This window comes from Ovis aries, chromosome 1 (genome assembly GCF_016772045.2).
Source record: "Ovis aries strain OAR_USU_Benz2616 breed Rambouillet chromosome 1, ARS-UI_Ramb_v3.0, whole genome shotgun sequence".
Taxonomy (NCBI): Eukaryota; Metazoa; Chordata; class Mammalia; order Artiodactyla; family Bovidae; genus Ovis; species Ovis aries.
Window position 1 is genome coordinate 106,005,713 of NC_056054.1, and position 12,180 is coordinate 106,017,892.

The 12,180-nt window shown below is 49.1% G+C and overlaps 1 protein-coding gene and 1 long non-coding RNA gene across 7 annotated transcripts in view; one reads left to right on the plus strand and one right to left on the minus strand.

The window, feature by feature from the left end:
* The window catches only part of ARHGEF2 (Rho/Rac guanine nucleotide exchange factor 2), a 48,847-nt gene that overhangs the window by 22,743 nt on the left and 13,924 nt on the right, over window positions 1-12,180 (minus strand). The window contains exons 5-8 of one of the 6 annotated variants that reach the window (XM_042255271.1): window positions 10,109-10,147; window positions 8,489-8,606; window positions 7,839-7,878; window positions 6,589-6,682 (exon numbers count right to left, since the gene is read on the minus strand). In XM_042255271.1, the coding sequence (XP_042111205.1) occupies window positions 6,589-6,682; window positions 7,839-7,878; window positions 8,489-8,606; window positions 10,109-10,147 (291 nt within the window). Of the gene's footprint in view, window positions 1-114; window positions 182-1,102; window positions 1,204-1,429; window positions 1,651-3,100; window positions 3,138-6,588; window positions 6,683-7,838; window positions 7,879-8,488; window positions 8,607-10,108; window positions 10,148-12,180 lie in introns of those variants that run through there. The other 5 variants (XM_060414929.1, XM_042255313.1, XM_027976292.2 and 2 more) reach the window with 5 other exon arrangements.
* LOC114117352 (uncharacterized) lies at window positions 1,706-6,974 on the plus strand. Its single transcript, XR_006061076.2, has 2 exons — window positions 1,706-1,794; window positions 5,555-6,974. It is a non-coding gene; the product is annotated as an uncharacterized LOC114117352 (long non-coding RNA).

Below are 12,180 nucleotides of genomic sequence, written 5' to 3' on the forward strand. Positions count from 1 at the left end.
TTATCCCAGCCCCTCTAAAGAAAAGTTCCAGGACAGGATCTCTCCCAGCTTGGTCTCTAGATAGGTGGCCAGGTTAGGAGCTAGGAGGGAAGTGGGGGAAAAGGGTTCCATCACCTTTGAGGGCTCCGAAGGAGTGCCGCCCCCATGCCTGAAGACAGTGATGGTGATCAGCATAGGCTGCCTGCCAGGGCAGAAACTGGGATTGGAAAGTGGCCAGAGATTAAACCAGCTATGGACTGGGTCTTGGCCTTTCCAATAATGGGTATAGTGTGGCTGCCTCAGGCAGCTGGGAGGTGCTGTCTGCATGCACCACCTTCCTCCCAGCTCTCACTTATTCACAGACAAGTCAGCTTCATCATTTCCTGGGGGCTGAGGTGTGGAGAGGTCACAGTCTTTGGCAGTGGGCCTGGGTACCAAGGCAGAAAAAAAGGATACTTGGAAAGGAGTGGCCAAGAGCTCCAGATAGGGTTGGGGGACTAGGCTAATTATATATCCAGACTCTAGAAATGACAGAACAGTCCCAAGATGAAGAGATAAGAGCAGAGGTGGGGAGAAGGGAGGAGGGCACAGTGCCAAGTGGGTCAGCCTAAAGGTTTCAGGTTATTTCAGGAAGCTGGTGGGGCAAAAAGGGATGGGGGACCCTGATGTTTCAGGAACTGGGGTGCCCAGGAACCTTCCTAAGGATGGAAGAAAGGATCCTAGCTACACAAAGACCTCTGCTCCCTTCACCTGAGGGTGATGGCTTGGGGGGAAGTAAGCTGTCCCTAAGCTGTCCTGACCCCAGTCACCCGCCCACCGGCGGGGAGAACTGAATCACAGCTGGAAAGTCCATCTGCGAGGAGAGGAGGAGCTGACTTTTGTCTTGCACGGGTGGTGATATGGGTGGTGTTGGTGGTGGGAGGAAGCTGGGAAACCACCCCCTCCCACCCCTCGGCCGGATGGCGGGGACAAAGAGGGAACGACCGAGCCAGCGACTGCAGGGGGGCGGGGGGGTACACAGAGAGCAACCTGGTGGGACCCTGGGAGAGGGGGTCCCTGAGAGCCTTCACCGCGCCCACCCCCCGCGACACACACACCTCCCTGTTCCCGCTCCGTCCCTTACCGGAGCAACTTTCTTTCACGCGGCCCAAAACACCGAGTCCCGCCGGATCGGAAGCAGCCCAGCCCCAGGTCCGCTCTCTCCCGGGATCCCAGCGGAGAATCAGCTCAGAGCCGGAGGCGCGGGTCGCGTCGACGGCTCCCCCAGCCCCCTCCCCACTCACTCACAGTCCCCACCCACCGCGTCCCGCCGCTTTCCCGGCCATCGCTCCGCCCGATTTTGGCGCCCAGAAAGCAGGCGGGGAGACCCGGGAGCGCCGCGCACGGGTACCGGGGATCGAAGGGCACCCCAAGGACCGCGGGCGGGAGGGACAGGGGTTTCAGAGCCCACCTTGCTGGCCAGCTCTTTGCTCCGGTCGATCCGCGCCCGTGTGAGGGATTCGATCCGAGACATAATCCGATGGAGGGGCGCCCAGGAGGCTGCGGCGCGGACCCGGGCGTCCGGCTATTGTGGGGGGAGGGCGGGGGAGGGGTCTGCCCCGCACGCGTCAGTCTGGGGGACAGGAAGTCTGACTCCCCTCGCCCGGCACCCAGAGCCAGTTCCTCAAACCCGAGTCTCCACCCCCGCCCGAGCTCAGGAAAGGGGGAGGCGGGGCGGAGGGAGGGCGGAGTGCCGCGAGCCGGACCGGACGCCTCGGTCAGTGGAGGGGCAGCTCGCGCGAGTACAGGGGGCCGTGGACTGGCAGTCCAGCGCCGGTGTGTGCATGTGTGTGTGTGTGTGTGGGGGGGGGGTGTCTCTAACCCCAGCCGCCTCGGCTGCAGTTTTCCTAAAACCCTCCCTGGCCCGCCCCGTAGCCCTCACCCCACGTTCATCTTCCCCTTCCCCTTCTCCTCCCCCAAAGCAGTCCATCAGTCTAGAAAGACCCGCGGGCCGGAGGATTCCAGCCGTTCCCAGCTCTCCAGGGAACCCGGATCAGTTCCTTCCTGGCCTTCGGGGGCCCATCAAAGCAGGCCAGAGCCGACCGACCCCCCTTTTACGATCGAGGCAGGGGTGGGGAGAGGGCGGAGAAATCAAAGGGAAACTAAAGGCTGGGTTTTAGTTCTTTACAGGGCCTGGAGGAAGAATCCGAGAGGAGAGAGTCCTTCCCCAAGCCCCCAGCCTCCCTGGGGCCTTCCAGGCCTGCACTCTGCCCACCCCCTTCCCTCCTGCTTCTGCCTTCACTGACGGCTGGGGCCAGGGGTTGTGGGACCAAGACACCGAGGAATCCTTCCTTGTGTCTAACTGTTGCAAGTTAGACCAGAACCAGAAAGCCCAGCAGCCAACCTGCCCCACTGGAGAAAGGCCAGTGGCTCCCCGGGGAGGAACGGTGGAGTGGGACACACTTTCTGGAAACTCTGCCCCAGCCTGAGGCAACCTCCACCTTTTGGGGGAAATGCCTCCTCCCCTAGAATTATCATCATTCACATTGCCCTTCATTTCTACCTCTCAGACCCTCCTGTCTCTGGAGCAACCAAAAGCACAGAGTCCTGGAACAGAGCATCTTAAGTTTGTAGGGTCGTCCCTGACTCTGGTCCTCAAAGGTGTGGAGGAAGGAGGGGAGGAGAGGAGGCCCAACCCAGACCCAGCGGCTCCCTGCAGGGCTTCAGCAGCAGGGCTGGGCTGCAGGTTTTAAGCCCAGCTCAGCACTCTTGTAGGTGCCAATTTTAGCCTCTGCCACTATTTTGGGCTCCACTGCCTCACCACTGGCTGAGCTCCTTGGGCTCCTCACCCCTTTGCTGCTCCTCTGACTTCCCCTCCTGCCTAGCAACTCCTTCACCTCTTTCTTCACCCATTCCCCCGTTTAGGATCCTTATATAGCAAAGACCAGAAAAAAAGGAGAGCAAATGACCATGCCCAGTTCTAGGCTGAACGGAAACTAGAAAGCAGAAAGGACTTCCCAGGGCCATCAGGGAGGCTGACCTCTCCAGGGTTGCACCTGCAGGGGAGACCTACAGGAAGGCCCTAGGAACTCCCCCCAAAGCAGCAGTCTTGAAGTTCCTATACCCATTACCCCAGACTTACCTCCCCCCAGTGGGCGGCCAGGGCTGAGGAATGTACTAAATTTAAAAACAGACTGCCAGAAGCCAGAATCCTAGCCGCAAGGCTCCGCCCACTAGGGGCCCAGAGACAAGGGGTAGGCTGAGACCTCGGCTTTTCTCCCAGGCCTAGGGTAGGAGGGTGTTGCAAGCTAAGGATGGAATCTTAAAGGGCCAAACTCCACTCTGGATATGCAGTAAACCTAGGACCTGAATCCCAGAGTTCTGTGAGGGATCTCAGTCCCTAAACTCAATTTAGAAGGTCTCTATATGAAAGAAGAGGACCTAATCTCATAACCCTCTTCTGCTTCTCACCCCAGTCTTCAATAAACTTTCCACCCATTTGCTCTTTGTTACGTTCCCTCTTACCCTTCCTCTTCTTCCTCTTAAGAGGTGAATAGTAAGAAGGGGACTTAGGGAGTGGGTAAAGGGAATCAGTCTACCTTTAAGAACACCTGTGCTTTTAGTGGGCTAGGCCTGCAGCTTGACTTAATTTCCACTTTCTGTATCCTCGGGCATAGTGAACCCTTTTCCTTTTGCTTTGGCATCCCCTGACCTTTCTTCCAAACTATTTTCATCCCAGTCCTGTTCCTTCTATCCAGTGATGCCTCCCAGATTTTCTGAAATAATTTTTTTAGATACACAAAAACAAAAGCCGATATTAATTTCTGCCAGAATCTAAAAGTAACCACCCCTTCTTTAGCTTATTTAATTTGACAGAGAAGTGCCTGCGTGCTCAGTCGCGTCCGACTCTTTGTGACCTCATCAGTTGTAGCCTGACAGGCTCTTCTGTCCCTGGGAGTACCCAGGCAAGAATACTGGAGTGGGTTGCCATTTCCTTCTCCAGGGGATCTTCCCAACCCAGGGATCGAACCCGTGTCTCTTATGTCTCCTGCACTGGCAGGCAGGTTCTTTACCACTAGGGCCACCTGGGATGCTCGAACTTGACAGATAACTCCCCCACATTCAGGGGTAGGGAGGCCATCCCAGAGAAGAACCTGGTTGCCAGGATCTTGTCAAGTAGATGAGCAGAGAAAGCCACAGGGATACCTGGGCCCAAGTCCTGTGGTAGCCAAGAGGTTTGTTTTTCTTACTATTACTTTGGACCTTGTGTATTGTGGAGGGAATGATTAATCCATCAGAAATGGTGGAAGACGGGGACTTGTCTGGTGGTCCAATGGCTAAGACTCCTTGCTCCCAGTGCAGGGGGCCCGGGTTCAATCCCTGGTTGGGGAACTAGATCCCACAGTTTGAATGCCACAGTTAAAAGATCCTACATGCCGCAACTAAGACCTAGCACAGCCAAGTACATAAATATTTAAAAAAGAAGAAATGGTGGGAGAAGTATAGAGGAAATAAACTGTTCCCTAGGTTTACTGACAGAGGCAGAGGAAACAGTATATAGTCAACGCTCTAGGTTCATAATACAGCAACACCTCTTACTAACTGTGGGGTCTTGGGCAAGTGGCTTAGCCTCTAAGTTATCTTGCCATAAAATGGAAAGTAAAATACTTATCTTTGCCAGAGTGTTATAAGAATTAGATGGACTTCCCTGGTGGAGCAGTGGGTAAGAATCCGCCTGCCAGTGTAGGGGACACAGGTTCCATTCCTGGTCCAGGAATATCCCATACGCCTCTGAGCAACTAAGCCCATGCCCCCGTGCCACAACTACTGAAGCCCGAGCACCCTAGAACCAGCAAGTCACGACTACTGAGCCTGTGTGCCCAGAGCCTGTGCTCCGCAAGGGAAGGCGCCGCAATGCGAAGCCCGCGTACCACAACTAGAGAGTCGCCCCTGCTCTTCGCAACTAGAAAAAGCCCACATGTAGCAGTGAAGACTCAGTGCAGTCAAAAATGAATTTTTTTAAAAAATGAGATGAGATGAGCTCTGTGAAAGTGTTGTTGTCAACTCTACATCGCTCGTCAAGTAAGAAGAAATAAGCTACTTCCTTCTTTCAATGCTTGACTGAGCTTCTCTCCAGCCACACCTCTGGTGTTTACCTGCTTATGGCCCCCATCCTGAGCTAGGAGGAGGGGAAAGGAAGAGATTTAGTGACTCAAGAACACACACTCATGGGGGTGGGAGCAAGATGAACCAAGAGATGACAAAGAGGGAAACAAGTGGACAGGACCAGAGCCCTGGTGAGGAAAGGCGGCGGGGACAAGGTCCTGATGATGCTAGTCCTTCCCGCTGCTGCTCTGGGCTCGTCTCTGCCCACTTTCCCCTTCATCCCCTCACCAAACTGCCAGGCCAAGGGTGGGCAAATGCAAACCAACTGGGATCCGGACGGCCCCTGCGGATGGCCCCTGCAGCATCGACTTCCCCTCTCGTTCACATTGCAGGAAAAGAAGGTGATTCTGCCATCAGACTCTCCTGCCCTGCACTGAGAGCCTGCGGGGTGAGGGGCCCCAGACCCAAGGTCTCACTCTTTCTTCCCTAGAGAGCTCTGCTCCCCACCAAGAGGCAAGAAGGAGCCTCAGTTGTGCCCAGCTTGCTCTGGTCTCAGACTGCCTGATCTCATGCTTCAGCTTCTCACTACAGCCTGCGGTGAGAAGGTGCTAAGAACCTGGTTTCATTTCTGCCCTCCCTGCCTACCCAGAGGAAGGAGAATCCTGGCTAAAAGACTGACAGAGAAGAGGGCCCAGGCACTGTGGGCAGGTGAGAACCTTACTGGGGAGAAACCTGTGGTATTTCCAGGTGATCCTGATGATGTCTCATCTGGGGTTTCTCTCAATGTTCAGAAGCTACCCCAGTGGGAAAATACATGCATACTTGGGTAAGCCAGGAGAGGAAAAGGGGGACAGCTCATTCTGCCAGTAAATGAAGAAAGTAGAAATGAATTCAAGCAGTAGGCAGAGCTCCCAGTTTCACCAGAGCCTGAGGGTTGGTAATAAGGAAGAGAGCAATGTGCCTTCATCTTCCTGGGGTCAGAATTGCACACAGCCCCACGTGTGCGCTGTGTGTGCGCTTCTATAATCATACACTCCTGGCTTCCACTCTGCCTATGGTCTAATTTCAAGTCCTTCAGCTGCTATATCCGCCCATAAAATTATGAGTGTAAAAGCACTTTGCAAACCCTAATACTCTCTGAAGAAGTAAAAAGTGTTGCTGTAATTATTATCATCGTTATGTCCAATGGCTAAGATTTCTGCTGCCCACCTCTTAGCTATGTGGGGCCTAAAGAGAGGGAGGGCTAGGGCACTCCTTAGCTTCTGAGGTTCCTGGCCCTTCTCTTCTTCCAGCTGTCTACAGCTGGCTGCTAAGGTAGAGGCATGGGGAAAGCAGAGGAAAGGAGATTTACTGGGACATAGGAAGGGAGCCTGAGAGACATAATGTGTTCCCTTAAAACTTGAACCATTGCCCTGTGTCTCTGCCTAGTGGCGGAAGCTGGGGAGGGGGGCAGATGGTGAGGTGGAGAGGAAGGGACCTGGGGAGGGCAGGGGGTCCCCAGCTTCCCGCTCCCCTGACGCCTACCTTGGCCTTTCCGGTCATGCCCAAGATCAAGCTGAGTGTCCGTCGCAGGGAGGAGCCTGCCCAGGTACCTGAGCTCCCTTCCAGTTGGCTACAGCTGCAGAGAGAAAAAGAACAGGTGAAGAGATGGAGCTAGAGCTGGAAAAGAACAAGATACTCCCAGAGATGGTGGACAAAGGTGCCATAACCAGGGGAGAGAAAATGGAGATACAGGGGGAAGACTGAGAGAGGATGGAGACAAGGGAAGGAGGACTTAAAAAGAAGAGGCTCCCACCCCCTACCTCCTGGGACTTTCTGGCTATGGTCACTACAGTTTCCCAGGCCCCTCTATATATGAGGGAGACTCCAGGCTCCTCCCCGATAAATAGAGACTCCCCCCTCCTCCCTAATGCTGGACCAATCTCTTTCATGCTGCTTCCCAACAGAAATGATATGGGGTGTGGTGGGCTCTCCAAGAGGACGTTTTTCCCCCACAAAACAAGAGCCCTGTGTACGACCCTCTCTGCTGTGTGGAAAGGGCCTCTGGGCCTACCGCCAATAAGGACTGAATTTCCTGGGATTTCATCAGCCCCATCCCATGAGCTAATCCCAAACCCAGAGCCAGGAGGATGTGTCAGCTAGAGATTTTCAGGACCACAAATCAGAGCTTGATATCTTAAAGGGCCCATTCCCAGCTCACACACCCACACTGTCTCAGAGGGCTGACCCACTCTAATCAGGCTTTGGCTGCAGGAGCCAAACAAACAGGTGCTGATTTGGCATGCTTATTTACACAGACACTGAAGGCTCCCAGCCTCCACCTCCATCCTTGAACTACATGCCTTCAGCCCCTGCCCTCTCCCCTAGGGGCTCAACTGCCCACGCTCACCTCTTCTTAGGGCCACTCCCCATTGGTCCTTGGTCACAGTCTCTCCCTAAGATTGTACAGCAGCCAACCTTCTGACCCTGACAACAGCCATCAACCTCCACGCTCTTACTCAACAGACACCCTGGGGGTCTAGATACTCCTTTTCTTTCCCTAATTTCTTCCTCATCCCATGGAGCTACCGGGAACCTTCTTTGCCTTCCCTGCCCAATGAGAAGAAGAGGAACTCTTTGTAGTTCAAGGAGAAGGATATTTGGAGGCCTTTGATCAAAAAAACGTTAAGGGGTGCAATGTTGCAGAGACCCTTGAGGCTACAAAATTCCTGGCCTAGTCCCATTGCCTCCCCCCCATCCAGGCCTTTGAGAGGCTCTGAATCCCCCAAACTTACCTTTGGCTGAGGTCAGCGGCAGAAGACTGGGACAAATTCCCTGCCAACACAAAAGGAGGCGTGAGGTGTCCAGCTAAAGCCAGACAAAGGCGCTCAGAGCTGCCTCCCCCACCCCCTCCACCTGGATCAGGTTCCCAAGCTGCAGGTGCCTGTGACGCCATTCCTGAGGGTGGGCGCTGGGGAACAGGGAAGGAGGGCGGCGTCTGAGAAGAGCCGAGCTGAGGAACTTAGAAGCCTGGGTAACAGAGCCCTGAGGGGTTGTATGGAGAAAGGCTGGGGGCCAATGTCACAGTTCTGTTTCCGGTGAATGGAAAGGACAGAGGATTCACTCTGAGCTCCCAAAGCCTCATCTTGATGACAAGGCATGTTGAAGGTAACTGTCCCCCTCTCTGATGAAGGAGGAACCTGGAGAGCCTCTTTCTGTCCTGTGTTCTCCTTCTTTGGAAGGAGAGTACCAAAGTCTTGAATTCAGATCTCTCATTTGCATAAAGGCTTGAATTCAGATCTCTCATTTGCATAAAGGCATTTTGGAGTTTCCAAGGTTGAACACAATGCATGACCTCTGGACCCAAAATTTACAGCTGGCTCTGAGGACTGGGGTGAGACTGGCAGAAGGGGCCACCACTGCTTTGCTCCCCACCTTTACTCACCAGCTGGGTCTGAGCAGCCCAAGAAGCAATTGATGCCACTCATGGATACAGACTTGGAAAGCATACCAGTGGCTGAGTGGTCCAAAGGGCCAGCTGGTGGGTGACAGGAACCCTGATCCTAGAATCAAGTTAAGAATCTTCATGCAAAGACCAAGCTTCAATCATCTTCCCCCCAGGCTCTTCACTTTCCCACAGCAAAAGGCCCTTCAGGCCTTCTCCCCCTCCCTACTACCCATATCTGGAACATTCCACTTGAAATAGTTAGGAAGTTATTCCTGCTATTTAGCAGTCATCACTCTGTTGCAACTCAAATCGAGGCTGTCTTAATATAGAAAATATCCTAGAAAAGATTTACCCTGAATGGTTTGCAAAGTGACAAACTCAATCTACAGAGGTCAGGCAGATAGTGAAAAAAAGACACAAAGAAACAAACAAAAACTGGGGCAGTCTGGTTTTAAAACAATAGGGAATAGAAATATTCATAAACTACACACCCAATCTTTTGAACCCTTTTTTTCCCTCAGCCCTACTTAGACCATTACAAAAACTGGCTATAGATCAGTCCATAAGGCAAAATGTAACATACTTCAGATAATCTCTATCAGAGAGATCATAGGAAACAATCCAGAAGACCCTTTTCACAACAGACTGAATAGCGAATCTATGGTATATTTATATATACGACAATAAAAACAGACTGTAGTTCACCCAACGATACAGATGAACCTCACAAAGAATGCCGAGTGAGAGAATGAAGACACAAAAAACTTATATACATAATGGTTGCATTCATATAACATTTAAAACAGGTAAAACGAATTGATATTGTTTAGAGATGCACATAGATGTGGTAACTCAACAGGGAAACTGACCTGGAAAGTCAGGAAAGTAGTCCTCTCTATCAGCAGAGGGCTGTGAGTGGGGAGGGACCCGTGGGGGTTCTGGCTTTGGTGGTACTTTTTCTTTTTAACCTAGAGTAGTTACGGTGAGTGTTTGCTTCCTAATTATTCATTACATTGTACAGATATGTTTTATATGCTTTTCTGTATGTATATTTCAAATTTTTTAAAAAATATCCAAATATTTAGAAAATTAAAAATACCCTTCCAAATAGACTTGGTGATCAAAGAAGAAATCATTATGGAAATTTAAAGATATTTTATAACAACAATAATGAAAATACTACTCAACAAAACTTGTAGGAGGTGGTCAAAATGTATCTCAAGGATAATTTATAACTTTAAAATGCTTATATTGAAAAATTTTTAATTGAGAATTAATGAGCTATGCCAACTTAAAAGGTTAGATAAAAGATCAACAAAACAAACCCAAAGAAAATAGAAAAAAAGGGTATCATAAAGATGAAAGCAGAAATCAATGAAGTAGTAACAGCATAAAATAGGATCAATAATGCCAAGAGACAGGCCAATAAAACAGACAAAACTTTGATAAAAGTGACGTGCCAATAAAAGTAGGATGAAAAAGTGGATCTAACTATAGAAAGAGCAAAAGGCGACCGGACAGATCATGCTCTCTATAACATAACGCCAGTCATTTTAAAAATGGAAACATAAGAGATAAATTATTAAAAAAAAAAATATATATATATATATGACTTACCAAAACTGAATCTAGAAGAAATAGAAAGTCTGAATGGTCCTATTAAAGAAATGGAATCAGTAGTTAATCTTTCCATAAACAAAACACACAAGGCCAAAACAGTTTTATAGTCAAGGAACAGATCTTTCAAGCACTAGATCACTGATCCAAACTCTTCCAAAACATAGAAAACAAAAACTTTCAAACCCTTTCCTTGATTCTTAAGCTACACATAGGCAATATGAGAAAGGAAAATTATGGGCCAATCTCTCTTATGCGAAGTGCAAAAATTCCAAACAAAATACTAGCAAACTGTAATAGATTTTAAATAGCCTTAATAGCCACAAACTATTTACAGCTCCTGCCATTAAGAAGGAATCTTTCTTCACTCTTTGTATCTGGGCAGGCCCGTGACTTATGAAGATGAATAGACCGTGACAGAAGCAGCATGATGTGATTTTTGAGACTATACCTCAAGAAACTTAAAGCGTCCTCTCTTGCCCACTTAGAATGATATTTCCATGTGATGGAGAAGCCATATGGATGAGTATCACAACAGGCAACCTAACAACCCACAGCCATGAATATCACCATCCTTGACCTTCAGTCCTTTTCAGCCACCAGATAACTGTGGCCACATAAGTGAGGCCAGGTGGAAGTAGCAGAAGAATGCCCAGCTAAAGTGAAAGTGAAGTCGCTCAGTCGTGTCCGACTCTTTGCCACCCTGTGGACTGTAGCCCACCAGGATCCTCTGTCCATGGGATTCTCCAGGCAAGAATACTGGAGTGGGTTGCCATTTCCTTCTCCAGAGGAATCTTCCCAACCCAGGGATCAAACCCTGGTCTCCTGCATTGCAGGCAGGAGCTTTAACCTCTGAGCTACCAGGGAAGCTCAATACCCAGCTAAGCTCAGTCCAAATTAACCATCCATAGCACTCTGAGGGGGAAAAAAAGGTGGTGGTTTTAAGTCATTAAGTTTGGGATTGATCTATTATGCAGCAGTAGATAACTGATGCCACAAATGAATTCCAGCAGTGCATAAGAAAGAGAATCCATCATGAAAGAGTTGGAATTATCCTAAAAATATGAAGGTGGTTTAAGATGCTGAAAATCTTTAAATGTGATTTACCTCAATGACAATATTAAAGGAGGAAAAAACATTACCAACTCAGTAAAAGCAAAAAAAAAAAAAAAAATCATAGGATAAAATCCAACATTCACTCATTGTAAAACCAAAGGCCTGGCAGTTACCAATAGAAGGAATCTTCCTTAACTTGAGGCAGTGAAGTGAAAGTTGCTCAGCTCAGTTGTGTCTGACTCTTTTGCAACCCCATAGACTATACAGTCCATGGAATTCTACAAGCCAGAATACTGGAGTGGGTGGCCATTCCCTTCTCCAGGGGATCTTCCCAATCCAGGGATCAAACCCATGTCTCCCGCGTTGTGGGCAGATTCTTTACCAGCTGAGCCACCAGGGAAGCGCCTTGACTTGATAGAGTATCTTTTAAAACCTTACAGCCAAAGATCAATTTTAATGGTAAAACATGAAATGTACTCCCTCTAAAATTAGAAACAAGACAAGGATAGCTATTATCCCCATTACTGTTTAGCATTGCAATAGACCCCTAGCCAAGCACAATAGGGCAAGAAAAAGAAATGAAAGAAAGAAACCATTGGAAAAGAAGAAAACAAAGTTCATTTAGAGATGACATGATTGTCTGCTTAGAAAAGCCAAAAAGAAAATGCACAAATTGTTATAACTGAAAAAAAAGAGAGTTTAGCAAGATGAATAACTATAATTAATTCAACTACACTTCTATGAACCAAAAATAATTATAAAATGTACTTAACACAATTTCTTTATATAAGAAAGCATTTATAATAGCAACAAAATCTATAAGGCACATAGAAATAAATCTAATAAAGATTGACAAGACCTGTATGAAGAAAACTAATACTTTGTTAAAAGACATATTGTTTAGAAAGCCTGACTAAATAGAGATATCATTTTTCATGGATAAGAAAATTCAATATTAGAAAGAAGTCTGTTTTTCTTAATCTTTAAATTCAATATAATCTCAATAAAAATTCAGC